Source organism: Sphaerodactylus townsendi, linkage group LG07 (assembly GCF_021028975.2).
Source record: "Sphaerodactylus townsendi isolate TG3544 linkage group LG07, MPM_Stown_v2.3, whole genome shotgun sequence".
NCBI classification, from domain to species: domain Eukaryota; kingdom Metazoa; phylum Chordata; class Lepidosauria; order Squamata; family Sphaerodactylidae; genus Sphaerodactylus; species Sphaerodactylus townsendi.
The window spans coordinates 76,096,333-76,114,969 of NC_059431.1; the positions used below are offsets into that span (position 1 = coordinate 76,096,333).

The 18,637-nt window shown below is 41.4% G+C and overlaps 1 protein-coding gene across 5 annotated transcripts in view; it reads left to right on the plus strand.

Annotated features, from left to right (window-relative positions):
• The window catches only part of ALDH1A1 (aldehyde dehydrogenase 1 family member A1), a 61,561-nt gene extending 43,212 nt beyond the window's left edge, over positions 1-18,349 (plus strand). For all 5 annotated transcript variants that reach the window (XM_048503948.1, XM_048503949.1, XM_048503950.1 and 2 more), the window contains 10 exons: positions 4,090-4,219; positions 5,040-5,101; positions 6,476-6,604; positions 9,913-10,026; positions 10,666-10,768; positions 11,106-11,290; positions 14,245-14,409; positions 16,263-16,420; positions 17,137-17,211; positions 17,810-18,349. In XM_048503948.1, the coding sequence (XP_048359905.1) occupies positions 4,090-4,219; positions 5,040-5,101; positions 6,476-6,604; positions 9,913-10,026; positions 10,666-10,768; positions 11,106-11,290; positions 14,245-14,409; positions 16,263-16,420; positions 17,137-17,211; positions 17,810-17,882 (1,194 nt within the window). In that variant the 3' untranslated portion in view covers positions 17,883-18,349. The remainder of the gene's footprint in view (positions 1-4,089; positions 4,220-5,039; positions 5,102-6,475; positions 6,605-9,912; positions 10,027-10,665; positions 10,769-11,105; positions 11,291-14,244; positions 14,410-16,262; positions 16,421-17,136; positions 17,212-17,809) is intronic.
• The last annotated feature ends 288 nt before the right edge of the window (positions 18,350-18,637 follow it).

Genomic DNA, 18,637 nt, shown 5'->3' on the forward strand with positions numbered 1-18,637 from the left:
GCAAGCTACAAAGTCGACAATGGGGCACCTTCTTGCATGTAAATAAGGAAACGCGAGGAGACTGCACTGCAAAGGCACTGCGGGGCAAGGTAGGGCGCAGGAAGCACTCCATTCCTAATGGACCCTACCCAAATCTAAACTTTTTTCATATTCATACCGCTTTTTAACTGAAGAGAGGAGTCATTTCTTCTGAGTCCTGATGAGTACTTGGTCAAAAAACATTTCCTGACACTTCATAGCCATTAACAAGAGACCTACAGTCATTAAGAGAATCAGCATTTCTTTTGTTATAGGTTGTAGCTTCCCCCCAAGCATGCTGTGATAATCCAACCCCATAAGCAGTGGTGGGATTCAAATAATTTAACAACCAGTTCTGGTAGTGGGAGTCAAATAATTTAACAACTGGTTGTTAACAAGCACCATTTTAACAACCAGTTCTGCCGAAGTGGTGTGAACCTGCTGAATCCCACCACTGCCCATAAGCCATTCACTGTCAGCTTATAACATTTTCCTCCAAGAAGACTAAAAATGTTTTCATAGAAAATAAGATATGAGGAGTGATAATTGTTGGTTTGATACTAATATGAAGAATGTAAGCAATACCACTGCATCTGACTTGAAGGCCATTTAGTTCAGATTCCAGACAAACGCATCTAAGAAAATGTAAGGAACTAGGATGTTTTTTATTTATTTATGGGATTTCTATACCGCCCAATCCCTGAAGGGCTCTGGGCAGTGTACAACATGGATTCCACATACAGTATGTAAACAAAACCCCATTAATTAAAATGTTAGTTTAAAAGTTTAAATATTTAAAACGCAGCAATAATTCAGTAAAATGGCGTCAGCAATACCCCAGATTAAACCCTCCCAAAAAAGGGGGAACAAGACAGTAACAAAAGTGGGTCCCCTAGATGACAGGGGGACTCCGAAAACCGGAGGAATAGAGTAGAAGGGGCACCTAATCAGCCGCTGGGCACTCCAAAAGCCCGGTGGAACAACTCAGTCTTACAGGCCCTTTCGGAATTCACCAAGATCCCGCAGGGCCCGGACAGCTGGAGGGAGAGTGTTCCACCAGGCAGGGGCCAAGGCTGAAAAAGCCCTGGCCCGAGTGGAGGCCAGCCGCATCATTGAGGTGCCAGGAACCACCAGTAAATTGAGTAGGGACATATGGGGTAATGCGGTCCGGAAGATACGAGGGTCCCAGGCCGCGTAAGGCCTTAAAGGTTAACACCCACACATTGAAGATGATTCGGAACTCAACTGGGAGCCAGTGCAGGCTGCGCAGCACAGGTTGGATGTGATCACGATAGGCGCTCCCTGTGAGCAGTCAAGCCGCCGCATGCTGGGCCAGCTTCAGTTTCCGGATCAAATGCAAGGGAAGGCCCGTGTAGAGCGAGTTACAATAGTCTAACCTGGAGGTGACCGTTGCATGGATCACAGTGGCCAGATCTGCGTGGGAGAGGAAGGGGGCCAGTCGCTGGGCCTGACGAAGATGGAAGAACACAACCCGGGTTATATGGGCCACCTGGGTCTCCATTGAAAGAGACAAATCCAGGTGGACCCCCAGGATGTTAATAACATTGATAACATTAAACTACATTTTAAAATTTTTATATTGTCTTTATGTTATCTAATAGTTGGGTAACTAACTGTAAAATATTTAGCCCTGCAACTTAACAGAGATTAACATCTCCTAGACGGGGGAACTTTGCAGGACTGGAAAAAACACATTGGTTTTGTTTAGGTAACGTGTGTATTTACCAAGGATGGAAGAATGAAAATAAATGGGAAGAAAAATGGGAAGAGTTATTCCTTTATTTTCCACTCTTTATTTAGCCAACAAATCAAATCTGCTATTAGATTAGAATGTATTTATTTTTCCATGAAGAAAAGCCAAACTAATCAAGATTCCTCTGAAGCGAGCCTCTCTTGTTCTGGAAAGAGTGCTCTACTTCAAGCACTACACATTAAAATCCTTTTCAGTGCTTCTTGGCAAATTATCCACTGTTTTAATCAGCTTCTGGCTTCCTTGAGTGGGATGCAAGGAGGTGGCAGTGCTGTAGGGAACCTGGCACTCTTCCTTGTCCCCTTTAAAGTTAACATCAGTGAGCAGGAATCGCCAGGCTTTAAACATCCTCTCCAACAGCCCACATCCTCAGTGCCTGAGTGTCCTATTAGCAATAATGATTCTAATTTGGCACTGAGGTGAAGAGAGGTTACTATGGAAGAGGGAAAGCATGGCAGATGAGGTAGAAACGACATAATCTGCTGTCCTTATTGCCCCCTTCCAAAGGTTGAAACTAGGCAGTTTCTAGGGCTACCAGCTCTAGCTTGGGAAACTCCTGGAGATTTGAGGAAGTGCTTGCTCATGATAAAGTTTGGAAAGGAATTCAGTAGGGATGTGATGTCACTCTAGGGCATCTGCCTCTCCTAAACTCTATGATATATCATAGAGTTTGTCCTCCAAAGTTACCAGTTCCTCCGAGGGAACTGATCTCTATAATCTTCACATCACTTGTAATCCCAGGACAACTTCAGGCCCCAATTTAAGGATGTTAAGTGGTCTCTTGTGTGTATGTTGTTGTTGTTTTTACTCTAGCTTCCCAGTACAATTTGTCCTAAATTAATCACAAACTTTTGATGGTTGAATTCAGCTCAGTCACAGATAGCGCTGCCAACCTCCAAGTAACACCTGAAGATCTCCCACTACTACAATTGATCTCCCTCCTCAAACTCTGCCCTCCCCAGGTTCCACACCCAAATCTCCAGGTATTTCCCAGTCCAAAACTGGCAACACTAGTCACTGACCTTGTGCACTTTAGCAGTATTCCTTTTTTTAATAGAATTGTTTTTATTTTCTCACTTAAAAAAACAGACACAAAACACACAAACATGAAAAAAAGAAAAAAACACAACCCATTACACATCATATAGCGACTTCCATTCAGTCAGAAGTATTCCATTGCATTTTCCAGTTGTATACTTTGTGGCAGCATTTTGAATCAGCTTTTCAATCTATTACCGGTAGTTAATTGCTCCATCTAAAGGGATACAGGATGAGCTCAGCATAGGGTTGCCTAAGGCATGACCTGGCAACCACTGGGTATCAGGTGGGGGGAGGGGGTGGTCATGAAAAACCAAGATAATTGGGAATTTCTGGGGAGACTGTATCACTAGCCTAAACTGGTCTTGTTTGATACTGGTGTATGTGAGGTTTCATCTGAGCACTAGGAACAGACATAAAGTGACTACAAAGTCCCTTGGTTTTATAGATGGAGTTACTTCCTATCACAAATCAAACTGCCTAGACAGTAAAAACTAGGGATGACCAGGAAAAACTTGTTTTAGTAGGATTATTAATTTTAATTTGTTTAAAATAACTGTTATTAGTTGCCCTAAATTTTTGGAACAGAACTGATAAGAGTCTGTAACAGCAATCCTGGACATATCTCACTTCAGTCTATGAGAATGGAGAAACCTAGCTGTGCAGCCTAAATAAAGTAATAAAAAGTTCAGCTAGGGCTGAGTTAAAAAATACCCTTGTTTACTGATTTTAGGACGAGGGGGGGCTCACGAAAAGGCAGATTTCGCCCTAAATTGTTCAAATAACATGCACTGTCAGAAAAATATAATCCAAAAAGGCATTATGTTTTCTGCAATCTCCAGGGTTTGAGCATAATCCACAAAGCAATCACCCTGAAGTAGAAATTAATGGGAGGTGCTGAAAGATATTCCTGTGGATTGGTTTTATTTTATGAATTTTTTCATCATGATTTTATCAAATTTTATTTTGATAGCAGCCACGCGCTTTGTTGTTCATTTATGCATTTTTCTTATTAATTAATGAAATCATCTGATTTGTGTTTTTCTGTGCCCTCCCTCCCTGAGTGATAGCTGCTTCTGATGCAGCAAGAGCAGTGCTGAAAAACCACAAAGAGCTTTGTGTTGGTGAAGGTAGATAGAGTGTGAAATAGCTGCTTTCCCAGTTGTTTTGTCCTAGATTCATTCAGTCACTGGTGAACTGATGGCTTGCTTAATATAATTGTTACCTCGCTCTTTTTTAATGATTGATTTCTTTTGTCCCAGACAATGGAGAGCATTAATGGGGGAAAGCTTTTTGCCCACTGCTACCTAATGGACTTGGGTGGCTGCATCAACACTTTACGATACTGTGCAGGCTGGGCTGATAAAATCCAAGGACAAACCATCCCCATGGGTGAGTCATTCATAGGTTTATAAGTACAGTGCTGATCTGGGGCAATTTTGGCTTTCAACCTGCAACTTGGGGGGCGGATATGGATTGGGTATAGGAGAAAAAAAAGGAGTTTGGATTTATACCCTGCATTTGTCTACCTTTAAGGAGTCTCAACGAGGCTTACAAACTCCCCCCACAATAGACACTTTTTGAGGTAGGTGAAGCTGAGAGAGTTCTGAAATAACTTTGAGTAGCCACTCTTAACCACTATACCACACTGGATCTTATCAACCAGTGATTCTAAGGATTTTCCTCACCTAGGCCTTCATACAGTACAGTCCAAATAGAGTCATTCCCTTTCAAGCCTATTGACCCTTGAATTTAGAAGGGTGTAACTCTCTTAGGATTCATTGCAATTGTCAGGGAATGTGACTATAAACAGCAAAGGATATGTATACACACAAGGAAAATGTGAAGGTGTGCTGCAGTGGCACACACCATGTGCACAAATTATAAGTATAAACCACTGTATAGTTCCTTTTAAAAAACCCTGGAAGGATCAGGTTTTTCAGCAGACTCAACTTTTCAGACCACTGGAGCATGTTATACAGTAAGCTGAGACTTTTGAAATGTTCTGCTCCTATACTGGAGTTGTAACATTGAAAGCAAAGCCATTTTTGCCTTACCAGCTTATTTGCTCTGTCAATATTGACTCTACCCCTATTTAATGTTTGCACCCTACCGTATCTTTTAATAGTAGCATGCAGATTAACCTCAATAAAAAGGAGTTTTCTTTTATATTAGATGCATCTCATGAATGTGTTTTTGCTTTCTTGTGTAGATGGAAACTATTTCACATTTACAAGACGTGAGCCTATTGGAGTTTGTGGTCAAATCATTCCTGTAAGTTAAAGCCATTTGTGTTTGTCCGTTTATTTAATGGACAAAAGGTTATTTCATTTTTTAAAAAACCCTGTTATTTATTATTATGACAGAAACGTGACAAATAATTTGAGTTTGAGAGGTTTTGTTAATATGATCAGAAAACATATCAGAAGGACAGTTTGAAGTTCTGATTAAAATCCTGATAGTCTCACTCTGTTGTTGCTTTGCTGTCAAATCACAGCTGTCAAATCACAGGTGACTCTGTAGGGTTTTCAAGGCAAGAGGAATTCAGAGGTGGTTTGCCACTACCTGCTTCTGCATAGACATCCCAGAATTCTTCAGTGGTCTCCCATCCAAATATTAACCAAAGTCTGAATCTGCATAACTTAACAAGATCTGAGGAGATCAAGCTCACTGTTTACTATGTTTCACTGTCAGTCTTCTGTGGTCTTGTATTAGTAGTGACCTATTTTTTCCACTCTCAGTTTTTTTTCCTTTCCAACTTCAAGGATTGTATTGACCTTAGCTCAAGGCTGGACTGAAGAACTAGATGATCCTAGTGTTCCTTCAGCATTACAATACAGCACACGCACACAGGATGGCTGATAGCTGGCACTTGGACAGTGTTCTGCAGGCTCATATGAAACAGCCTGTCAAGCAGTAATTAATGCAATGTCACATTCTTGATGCTGCCTGCTGCAAATGGACAGCCAGGCTACTGAGAGTCATGTTTTTCACATGACTTCCAGTACAGCTGACTCCATTCTCCAGAGAGCTATGAAATGAAGAAGGCAGAGCCAGTGGATGCATCATCTCCAAAGATATAGAACACCCAACAAGGTGCTTGAGTTATGGCCAGCAAAATAATCTAGAGGAAAGCATGTGGTAAACTAATTTTACATAGAAATAGATGTATATATCAGTCCAATTAACATATATCCAGCTCAGATTGGAATTTGCTTCAGGGTTTGGAGGAAAAAGGTTCACTTGCCAGTGATTATCAGACCTGCAAACCTGTGAGAAAATGAACTGTCTTCTTTGTGGGGCGTTGCCATGGATGAGTGGGAACCCCTCTGTGCAGATTGCTGAACGCACCGAGGCTTTGTCATCTCAGCCTGTCCTAGAAATAAGCCTTCTGCTGGCACGCTCTAAGGTAGAAATGTCAGATTTGACTCATGTGTGTTGTGCTAACCAAAACCTTACACCAGACTCAGAGGGTGTCGCTCAGCCACGCACGCTATTGCCTGTTTCATTGCTAACTGTAAACATTCACAAGATTGACATGCTGAGCAAAGCGCTGAAGTATATAAACAATGCGTACAAAAAAAAGAATATGGTATACTGATTCATTAATACTCTGTGATGTGGCCTCTTCTCATACTGCCTTTTCAGTGGAACTTCCCACTTGTTATGTTTATCTGGAAGATCGCCCCTGCTCTTGCTTGTGGAAACACAGTGGTCATCAAACCTGCAGAGCAAACTCCTCTGACTGCTATTCATATGGGCTCTCTCATTAAGGAGGTGAGTGGCTGTAGCAAAGTTACTGGCTGTCTCTTCTACATTGGAGGGAAGGCTCCCTTCAGCATTACTTACAGGCAGTCATCTGTTTTATGTCAGCTCAGCTCACAGCATGTCTCACCTTGTCTTGGGGAACTGTAAAGTGCTGCAAACCACTGAAGCAAATCAAGGGCAAGAAGCTCACATATTTTTCAGCCTAAATTGCTCAGAAAACAAATCATTAGCAGCTTAGTAAACTGAATATCTTGGCAAGCATCCGTGCCTTCTGGAGTCAAAAGCAAACAAAAAAAAACCCAAAGTGTTTAGTAATAGGGGGTGGTTTGGGTGTTCACATGAATGAAATGCAGGGTGAAATTAATAATTTAATTTAACTCTCTATCTGTAATATTTGTACTGGGCATTAACTGAAGAGAAACGGCATGGAACTGTCAGGTTCATTGAATGCTGAATAAAATACACCTGCTAAAAGGTTGCCAGCATAAGCATCTTACTGAATTAAGTTCAGTTCAAGCAGATGAGATTTAGGCTGTGTCGATAGATGCAGCGGCATGAGATGCATGTATAGATGAGCGCAAATCTCACTTTGCTAATGGAACTTTTTATTTCATTCATCAGATTTATACCCCATCACTCCCTCAACGAGCAAGGCTCAGAATGGCTTACAACAGATTAAAATGCAATTCAGATTCAATTAAAATACAATTTGCAGAAGGGTGTTTTGGTCTATGATGCAGGTTCCAGGAAATGTTGGAGATTTTGATGGTGGAGCCAGGAAGGATGGGGTTTGGAGAGGGACTTTAGTAGGGTATCAATGCTATACGGTCCACCATCCAAAACAGCCATTGTCCCAGGAAAATTGATCTTGGTCACCTAGAAATGAATTGTAACAGCTGGAGATCACATGGCACTACCTGGAAGTTAGCAACCTACCTGCAACCTTCTAGGTAATTTTCACATGCTCTCTTGTGTAAAAATATATTTCTCTGCATGGAAAACCAGCACTGCAGGAAGAATGGATAGAATAGTGGTGGCGAACCTATGGCACGGGTGCCAGAGGTGGCACTCTGAGCCCTCTCTGTGGGCACGCACAAACAGAGCCCCCCCTCCCCACACACCCACACACATCTAGGCTGGCCTGGGCCGCTGGGCTCAATTATTAGCATTAAGTCTAAGACCTAATTTTGGGGGAGCAGAGTAGGTAACCCTGTTAAGCGCTGTTAAACCCCACTGATTTTCATGCGAAGAACTAAAGCGCGATCCTTTACCTGGGAGTAAGATCGGTTGCTGGCAACGGGGCTTGCTTCTGAGTAAACCCTCCTAGGGTTGTGATTCACCCGTTGGAAGAGTTGCGCAGTTGCTTCAAAGCAAAGCCACCCACTACCACCAAGCTTACTCCCGAGTAACGCAAACCTCAGAGCCAACCGTTTTTTCTAAACTAAAACCTCAGCATTCAGGTTAAATTGCCGTGTTGGCACTTTGCGATAAATAAGTGTGTTTGGGGTTGCAGTTTGGGCACTCGGTCTCGAAAAGGTTCGCCATCACTGGGATAGAACTTTTCCCTAATTCACTACTTTCTATCTATCAGGAGATGAAATGTGAGAAAGTGATCTGATTAGGTAGTTTCTGGTTTTAAGAATTTTATGCTTTAACAGATTTGTTGGACTGAGCGTGCCACAAGATTCTTCATTGTTGGCTTACCCAAAAATGTGATATCTGACTTCACTCTGAGTAGTATAACATATTCTGATTACCTCAAAATTCAGCCATCTAATTTTTTTGCTTGTGAAGACTAGGCCTTATTTCAAAAGCAAACATTGCTAGGACTAAGGTAGAAATGACACAGTTTAGTCATTTTTAGACATTTCTGTTGGGATCTTCAGGGTTGTGCCTTTTTGCTTGGCAGTCTGTTGTACCATCATACTAGAGTCCTGAGCTGAATAACAACTTAATAATGCCACCAGAGCATCACTGACCCTGGAAAAGAACGGTGAACAGTTAGGGCTGGGGTCTTCTCTACAGTTACTTTGAATTAGCTCCATAGAGCTCAGTGGGCTTACTTTTGAGTAAACATACATAGGATTGTGTACTGAACTTCTGACCTGTTCTCTGCATTGCAAACTCTGGCAAACTGAAATGTATGCAGCTGCGGTTAATAATTAAAAGTTCAGTAGTCATGCAAAGCGCTAAAGGTGACTCAGCATATCCTGCTTTTCTTGCTACCACAACAGTGACTCATCAAAAATGAGAAAATAACCAATTGTGAATTGCTGTTAAATGGTTAGAGATCAAAATGGAATTCTGCTCTAAGTGACTTGCACGGGTAATGATTTCTGGGGATTCATATTCTTAACGTTGTTTCCAGAGTGATAGCTTAGGGATCTTGTGACAGCTTAATACTAACATATTTATTGTGATAGAAACTTTGATTGTCTGGGACTGTTTGCTCTTGCATCTGCAGAAGTAGATTCCAGACTATGAGATTTTACACCACAGTAAAACTGTTTGCCTTTAAGACATCTTGAAAGTTTGTTAAAATTTCTTTAAACTACTTTTATCACTGCCTATCATGTGTCAGCCTATTTTTGGTGGCCTAGCTCAAGCAGTGACAGTGTGACACAAAAGACAGATTGTCTGTAAATTAATCCTTAAGACCAGCATGGCTGAAATGATATCATTATGGACTTTAGTTGGTTTTTAGAGTCTGAGCCCTTAGGGTGGATGAGGGCTGGCCAAATACATAAACAGCGCATAATTATAGCTATCCTGTGTTGCAGTGGTTTTCAGACTGTGAGGTGAGTTCCCCTGGGTGGGGCATAAGAGTCATGGAGTGTGTGGGGGGAAGGGGCAAACTCACATTCCCCTCAGCAACAGACATTTCGCTTTGAAACCACCCACCCAGGGCCCAAGCTTCATTTCTGTGTGTGCAGTTCAAACTCATAACCCAGACCCACAGAGGGTCCCATCACAGACATAAAATATCAGAAGTCATGGAAGGGGAAAGTGTATTTTCTTTCTGAAATTACATCAGTACCATAAAATTATCATGACTGTGGACTTGCAGCTGTTCCAGACAATGCTGGACCACAGGGACTTTGTAAATTGTACCATTTCCTCTCTGTGCTTGGGCCCTGCCCAAACTTCTGTACTGACCAAGTAAAACTGTAGAGAGACAGGAAACATGAAAGCTTTTGACTAAATCACCTCTGAGGTGGGGGTGGGGGTAGTCTACAGCCTGGTTAAAGGAGCAGAACAAATTCAATGAGTAGAATTTCTATGATGGAAAATGGTTCTTTTTCCCCTCTAACATTCAGGCAGGATTCCCACCTGGCGTTGTGAACATTGTGCCAGGATATGGACCCACTGCTGGAGCAGCCATTTCTAGTCACATGGATATAGATAAAGTGGCATTCACTGGCTCTACTGAGGTATTTCCAAAACATTGTCAATAACTGTAAACAGAAAGTTCCTACAGTTTTGATTTTGGCCACTGATTAAATGCCTAGCTTGCTTTGTGTATCTGTGTTGACTTTTTCTGGCAGTGACCTTTCTAAACAATGTCAGTGTAATGATTTGTTCATTGTTATAATGAATTTAAACACATTTATATAGTGTTTGAATTGAAGGAATATTCCTCCAAGCAAAACAAAAATCCTGGGAGCTAAATCTGGTCCTAAATTACAGCAACTTTCCAGAACATTGGTGGTAAAGATTGCATTTGAAGTTAGTATTCACTGTACACTGCTTTGTGAGTGAAGAAGGGCTTGAGACAGCTTCTGGGGCTCTTTCATGAAACTGGTAACAAAGGTTTTGAGCAATTTCTGGGCCAAAACTTTGTTTGGCTTCCCAGATTCTCCCATTTTATCTAGGATTATTGGGAGATTCTGTGAGGAATCCTACGAGGCCTGCACAGTTAATTCTACCTCTGAAATACATTTCCTAAAATACATTTCTCATTAAGCAGCAATTGCTTTATGATGACTCAATGTTAATCTCTTGTAAAGCAATGTCTGGGTTTAGATTACAAGATTATAATGTCCATTTATTGAATTCATGCTCTTTTTCAGGTTGGTCAAAAGATCAAAGAAGCTGCTGGAAGAAGTAATCTGAAGAGGGTTACACTAGAACTTGGAGGAAAGAGCCCCAATATTATATTTGCAGATGCTGATTGTGAGTGGCAAGTTTCTGTCCAGTTTCTTGTGGAAAGCAGTTATGGTCATTTCCTCACAGCATTTTGGGGAAGAAGTTTACACAGCTCTCTCCCTGAAAATGTCTTCAGAATTTTTTTTCTCTCAACCTGGGTTTTTCAAAAGTCACTAAACTAGCAATCCTTTTTTCTCCAACCCAGGTTGAAGACATTTCATGCCTGCTGAGTGAACAAAAGCAGGCAGGAAACTTTATACACACACCTCCAAAGCAGAAATTGAAAGCTTGATGATGTTGTTTTATTCCTGTAGAAACCAGCAGTATGGTAGGCAGGCTTCATTATATGCATGTGTCTTTGCAGTGGACAGTGCAGTGGAGTTCGCACATATTGGCCTGTTCTACCATCAAGGTCAGTGCTGCGTAGCTGGGTCTAGGATCTTTGTGGAAGAGCCAATATATGAGGAGTTTGTGCGCAGGAGTGTTGCAAGAGCAAAGAAAAATGTCCTGGGAAATCCTCTGACTCCAGGTGTACATCAGGGTCCACAGGTAACTTTCAATCCACATTCTTTATTTCAAGGCTGTTAGTCACAGATGTATCCCAAAGACAAATTTCTGGGAGCTGAACTGCAGCTCACATTTCTCCTTGACCTTTTTTGTCTGCCCCAATATTTCATCATCTGATGCAGTGCTTCTTGTGTCTCCACACAAAAGAGGGAGGGAGTGATTACTAACCTCTATATCTCTTTTCCCTGACACACCCCAACTTTGCAGATCCAGGGAGGCAGTGTGGAGGTGGTCCACTCTCCATTCTTGAATTTAACCGTTCTACTGAAGATCAGCATGGCTACCCTCTGCAACTGTCCTGGCGGGTGACAATGATATGTGGTTCTGCCATGAAAATGCTAGGCCTGCAACGTAATGAGCAGTTTTGAAACATCTTCCCCCTCCACAGGGTGCTACTGTTATACTTAAGAGTTATCAACAGCATCCATGAAAGAGCCATGATATTTCTCCTTAATTGTGCTTTAAAAATGACAAGATCCAACACTGAGTTTTATAGTTTTCTATAATCCTCATACACTGTGCATTCTGAAGCATAAAGGAATGTAAAACTCATCATCAAAAGTATCAAAAAGCATAACCAAGGCTCCAGGTTCTGCAAGTACCATGCACGTAGGTAAGGGGGGGGGGGTTCTCGGGTTTGAACCCCCCCATTCATGTCCGAAGCTCCGCCCACTCGTTTGTGGGTTTTTAAAACGTTTTAGTGCTTTTTTTGTTTTTGGCCTGCAGGGGGCGCATTGTTTGGGCTAGCAGCACCAAACTTTCAGGGATTGTTTGGGGGACTCTCCTGATGATACTACCAGGGTTTGGTGAGGTTTGGTTCAGGGGGTCCAAAGTTATGGACTCCCAAAAGGGGTGACCCCATCCTCCATTGTTTCCAATGGGAACTAATAGAAGATGGGGACTACACTTTTGAGGGTCCATATCTTTGGACCCCCTGAACCAAACTTCACCAAACCTGTATTGTATTATCAGGAGAGTCTCAAATTAATACTCACTCCAGGTTTTGTGAAGTTTGGTCCAGGGGGGTCCCAAAGCTATGGACTTCCAAAGGGGATGCCCCATCCTCCATTGTTTTCAATGGGAGGTAATAGAAGATGAAGGCTACATCTTTGAGGGCCCATAACTTTGGACATCCTGAGCCAAACTTCACCAAACCTGGGATGTACTATCAGGAGAGTCTCTTATTGATGCCACCCAGGCTTTGTGAAGTTTGGTCCAGGGAGTCCAAATCTATGGACTCCCAAAGGGGGTGCCCCCATCCCCCATTGTTTCCAATGGGAGCTTAGGAGATGGGACTACACCTTTGAGGGTCCATAACTTTGGACCCCCTGAACCAAACTTCACCAAACCTGGATGGTATCATTAGGAGAGACTCCTAAAGGTACCCTGAAAGTTTGGTGCTTCTAGACTAACCATTGCACCCCTGACAGCAGGCACCCCCCAAATTTCCCCAGATTCTCCTTTTAAATCCAACCCCCTTCGGCATGGATTTAAAGGGAGAATCTGAGGTCCTCAGTTCAGAAGAAAAAGAAGAGTTTGGATTTATATCCCCCCCTTTCTCTCCTGTAGGAGACTCAAAGGGGCTTACAATCTCCTTGCCCTTGCTCCCTCACAACAAACACCCTATGAGGTGGGTGGGGCTGAGAGAGCTCCGAAAAGCTGTGACTAGCCCAAGGTCACCTAGCTGGCGTGTGTGGGAGTGCACAGGCTAATCTGAATTCCCCAGATAAGCCTCCACAGCTCAAGTGGCAGAGCAGGGAATCAAACCCTGTTCCTCCAGATTAGAATGCACCTGCTCTTAACCACTACGCCACATTGAGAGTGATGCTGTTTCAGGGTGGGGGATAATCCACCCCCAAACAGCATCACTTTCAATGTTGTTTAACATTGAAAGTGATCCCTTTAAGGTGGATCTAGTTTAAACACCATTGAAAGTGATGCTGTTTGGGGGTGGATTCCTGCATCACAGCAGCTGCCCCGGGGTGGGGGGGCGCAAAACTCAGATTTTGCACCAGGCTCCATTTTCCCTCTATGCCTCAGCCCAGAGGGGAGGGGCAGGGGAGCGCAGGGCAGGGAAGTCTGCCATCCCCGTCCTCGGAGAGCTGCTTTTATAAGCGCTAGGCCAGGGGCAGGGCTTGGGGAGGCGTGGCCATGCCCTGGGGCGGGTGTGTGTGTGGCCCCACCCGAACCCCCCCCATAAAAAATCTATACCTACGTCCCTGGCAAGTACTCACACACACATCCATAATTTTACAGATGTACTAACTTCCAGAAAAATCCAGGGCTACAGCTTCTGTTTCCTACCTTTTCCAATCAATGCAGGAAATGTTCTATGTTAAGACCTAATATAAACTTAATTGTGTATTTGTGTACAGTTTTAAGGTATTTTGTATGTAATCTAGTCTTCAAATTAGCTATTCAGCACTTTTATTCAGCAGTTCTATTCTATTAAATTAGTTCTATTCAGCAGTTCAGCAGGGTCATTTATTTATTAATTTACATCCTTTATGGTCTACATTTTTCACTTAGATTTAAGGTGGATTACACAGATTATTTTAAAAAATAGTTTTAGAATGGCAGACAAAAATAGTTCTTTAGGAAGAAGTTAAAAAACAAATACTCAAGATACACTTTGAGACATAACTGACCAAGCACTCCCAAACTCTTCTGAAGGAATTAATGTTGTTCTGAGGGATAGGAGTTTAAGAAAATCTTGGTCCGTGAAAATAACGAAATTTTACATGGCAGTGTTGTTTTTCTTCTGTGTTCAACATTTTAACTGCTGTGTTTTATGGGAAAAACTGGCCCAGTTCCTACACCTTAAATGTATTTCTCTCTTGTTGCTTTATGTCCAGCTGGTGAAGATTCTGTTTCTGTTTGAAACCAAGTGAGTGGTTTGGGGAGAGTGACTTACCAGTACAATATTTTCTGTGTAGATTGATAAGGAGCAGTATGATCGAATCCTCTCACTGATTGAGAGTGGGAAAAAAGAAGGAGCCAAACTGGAATGCGGAGGAGGCCCTTGGGGAGACAAAGGCTTCTTCATCCAGCCAACTGTTTTCTCTGATGTTTCAGATGATATGCGCATTGCCAAGGAGGAGGTAAGCAAGTTCAGGACACTTCGTATCTCCAGTAGATGCTGTTTTAAAAGCTGCACAGAACATTCACTTTCTCAAATAAATAGATTAAAAGGCACACAGTTGTTTCACATACATACCACCCCATTAATGTTCCTTTAGTCAAAGTTTGTGTTAAAAGTATTTGTTGTAGTTTGAGTCATCTGCATGGAATGTGTTGGATAGATTGAATAATCTCGGATGTTTTTTACTGTGAACTGCAGTCCATGTTTTCTGAAACCAATGAGTTGGTTTTTCAGTGCATCAGTGTGTAGAATTAGGATGCATGTTTCTATTAAACATCACCAGAACAAGGCTATGTGTACCACTCTCATAGGAGTGGATGGATTTTGCCCGGCTGTGTAGGTCTTCCGTGCATTGGCTATACTTGGTGTTCTAGTTGGCTATGCTTGGTATTCTCGTTTACCAGTCCTATGATTAATTATTTTCATGCACAGTTTTAGAATGTATATGTACAATGTTTGCTCTTGCCTCAATTTTTGATTTCTTCCATTTGTCATAAAGTTTTTGCCCCCTTTCAGATCTCCACGAGCAGTTATACACATTAAACCATTTTAGACTTGCTTCTGAGCGTACAGTACAGTGAATAGTCACATTAGCATTCCATGGCAGATTCCATTTTAATCTATCATTCAAGTGATAAGACTTGCTAGATCTTCTTAAGGTCTCCATCCTTAATTTGCTAGTAGCCCTTGATCTCCCAGCACTATTGCCATGCTTGAACAACATTAAAACATCACACTGTGGGGTATATGTGCAATAATTGAATGTTCAAAAACAAATCACGTTTCCTAGCAGATTCTGTTTTGTCTCCTCTCTGTGAACATAGTCACACCCTTCCTTTTGTGAAAATAAAAAGGCACCTGTTTAAAAGGATTTGTCAAATTGCTCAGTTCTCCATTTTGAAGTACTTGGCTGGCTTGTTATTTCATAGTAATAGTAGTTGGCTACACTGGAGCTGTAGCCTACATGAATTGTAGTGGTAGATGAGCTGTTACTATGATCCATCCACAAGCATATGCTTTAAAAAGCATGATTTTTTTTTAAATGTGCACAATCACTCATGTGCATGGCTTAGCTGAAAGTGGAGATCTGGGCCTTGGACAATGAGAGAAACAGAAAGCTGTGGCAAGGCCAAATAGTATTCTTCACAAGTTCTGCAAGTACTAGGGGGCAGAACGGCAGCAAGCTACTTCAGTGGTGGTACAATAAGCCAAGGAAATCTGAATCTTTCAGTCTCGTTGCAGTTTGCCAAAGGAGTGGGCAAAACTGGAAGCATCGCTAAGTTGACAAATACTGGCCCAGAGTTGGAGCTTTCCTTGGTGCTTTTATCCGTTTCATGTAAAAGCAGTGAAGTAATAGAAAGATCAAGCAACATGCAGCTTGCATCCATCCTCCTGTATCTCTTGGCTGTACTGTAATGTAAATGGGCAGTTTAGAAACAATTTTCCTGTCTACCGCAATATGACGTGCTACACGTTACACCTAAATTCCAGTCAGGAAGATGCCACATTTTAAATAATGTGCAGTCCAGACCTGTTTTACATGCAGTGAGAAAAGCCAAGAGCAGGGGAACTTGATTCCATCTTTCACATGTATTTTGAGGGGGGGAGGGGCTGTTCACCTGAGAAGGTCCACTGCTGCCTGCTATAAACGCAATCAGTTGTGCTGGATTGCTACACATGAAAACATCTTGAGATTTTCCTGGATTGAGAATATGAGAAACCATCCTTGTAAATAATATTTCAGGATTCCATTTAATTTACCTTAACCCACTCTCCCTGATTTTTTTATTACTTGTTTTTGGTTGGAAACAGATATTTGGACCAGTCCAGCAAATCATGAAATTCAAAACTATAGATGAAGTGATTAAAAGAGCAAACAGTACTCATTATGGTTTAGCAGCGGCAGTGTTTACCAAAGATATTGATAAAGCTCTGACATTTGCAGCTGCTCTCCAAGCTGGAATGGTATGGTATGTATCCTTTTTACTGCTGTCTTAATCTATCATTGCCACGTGGGATTTTGAGTGTAGGCAGATTGCCTTGACGGTGCCTCTAGTACATTTTAATGCACTAGTTTTCTTAGACCTGAAGGATTCAAAAGCAAAAACATTGTGCACATTCAAATTGGTGACATAAAGATTTGCTCAGTGTGTGCTTTGGGTGAACGCACATAATAGATCCTCCTCTTCTTTTTCTTTTTGATTAGTCTCTTTACCTATTATGCAATGAATGCAAAAATGCATAGATCTGGAAGCCCAACTTACGGCTTTCATCCTCTCTATAAGTGTTATGTCATAGAACATTATTACAATTTTTACAGATGGAGAACTGCAGTGGAAAATAACCCAGTAGAGATCTCAGTCCTAATCTGCCAGTCTTTGGTCCATACAACAGGCTAAGCAGTATCTTATTCGTTTTCTAGATAATAAGGAACTTGGTTTTCCTGAAGTTTCTTATGATAGACAAAGATGCAGAAGGAATTAAGTCCCAAATATTCAACAGCTGTCCTTATTGACATACAGAAGAGGCTAGCAACACACAGTACCATAAATTCCAGCCAAACTTTTTTCTTCAGTGTTAAGATCCCATACGTAATGCATAATTCTATAAGGAAATTCATGGGCTTCATTATTATCCAGAAATTTTGTCCACATGTAAAGTGACATGTCTCTCTTTTACCCCCCAGGGTTAACTGTTATAGTGCCATGTCTGCTCAGTGTCCTTTTGGAGGATACAAAATGTCAGGAAATGGCCGAGAGCTGTAAGTAAAGTCTGGGGTGGGGGGGGGGGGGATCAGATCCAGGTGTGTTCAGCTGTTTAGAACTCATGGAATTTTAAGGGTGAGTTCACATGATCCATTTTTACAGCAAAATATCACTACTGTTTGCTTATTTGGAAGGGGGCATCTTTACTCACGCTGAATTTCAGCTGTATTACAGAAAAAATAATGACATGGAAATGTCACTTCATGTACAAAGTGATCATGTAAACTCACCCCAAAATATGGTGATTGTATAATTTTACCAGAAATGATTAGATTTTCTGTTCTGAAGTTGCACTGTTGGATGTACAAGTTGTATTTTCCTTTTACTGAGGCAAACAGCTAGCATTTTAATGAGGAACAAAAATTATGTGCACTGATGTGACTTCTTCAAAACCTGATAATAATGACCGTTTTCTACATTTCTAGAAGCTGTTATTGTATAACTGTAGGATTGCTACCTATTACCCTTCTGGCATCTCAGTAAAACACACCATTGTCTGACAACACACTCACTCTGTGAACGTGAATGTGCTTGTTCAGAAATAATTCTTGTTGTGATGGCTATTCTTACAGATCCTCACTTTATTTTTTTAAGGGGAGAACACGGGATTCATGAATATACAGAAGTGAAGACTGTCGTAATCAAAATCCCACAGAAGAATTCATAATTTCACTTCAACTGACAAGACTTGACAAGTTCATGTGCTAAGAAAACTTGCAACAGCTGGCTATATTGCAAAATGTTTTGTAGTAGATGTTTTCATATAGTTTTGTTTCTCTTTGTAAAAGCAGGTGCTGCTATTAAAAGTGATTTAGAAAGTCTTCTATCTGGTTTAATAAGAAAATGTTTAATGTTGACAACATAATTAACAAGTTTTGAAACTAATTGAAAAAGGTTCTTTTCTTTTTTTCCCTTTGAGTATAAATGTAGTGCTATGAATAATAAGCTGTTTTAACAAAGATTGTTTACACAAATCGGTTTAGTACGCTTGTAAGAATTAGCAACTGTCTTTTCCTGTTTTTGTGAGCTTGGCAAAAGCACTTACATGTAACAATCAGATACTTTACTGTTGGGGATCTGGTCACATTATCCACTGCACAGAGGTATTCTGGATATTAAAGTTTATCAAAACTGCTAGTCGATACATTTTTTTGTCTGCTGTGGAGTTATGATGTTGTTGTTAAACTACAGACATCTTTACAAACAGGCACAATCTCAGTCTCAAATTAGAATAACACCATCAGAAATCACTAACACCTTCCATGAACCAATTCAGAGTTCAAATTTAGAACTTTCATGGATGGAAGAAGAACAGTTGGATTTATATCCCTCTTTTCTGAAGACTCAAACGGGCTGATAATTTCCTTTCCCTTCCCCTCCTCCAAAACAAACACCCTGTGAGGTAGGTGGGGCTGAGAGAAC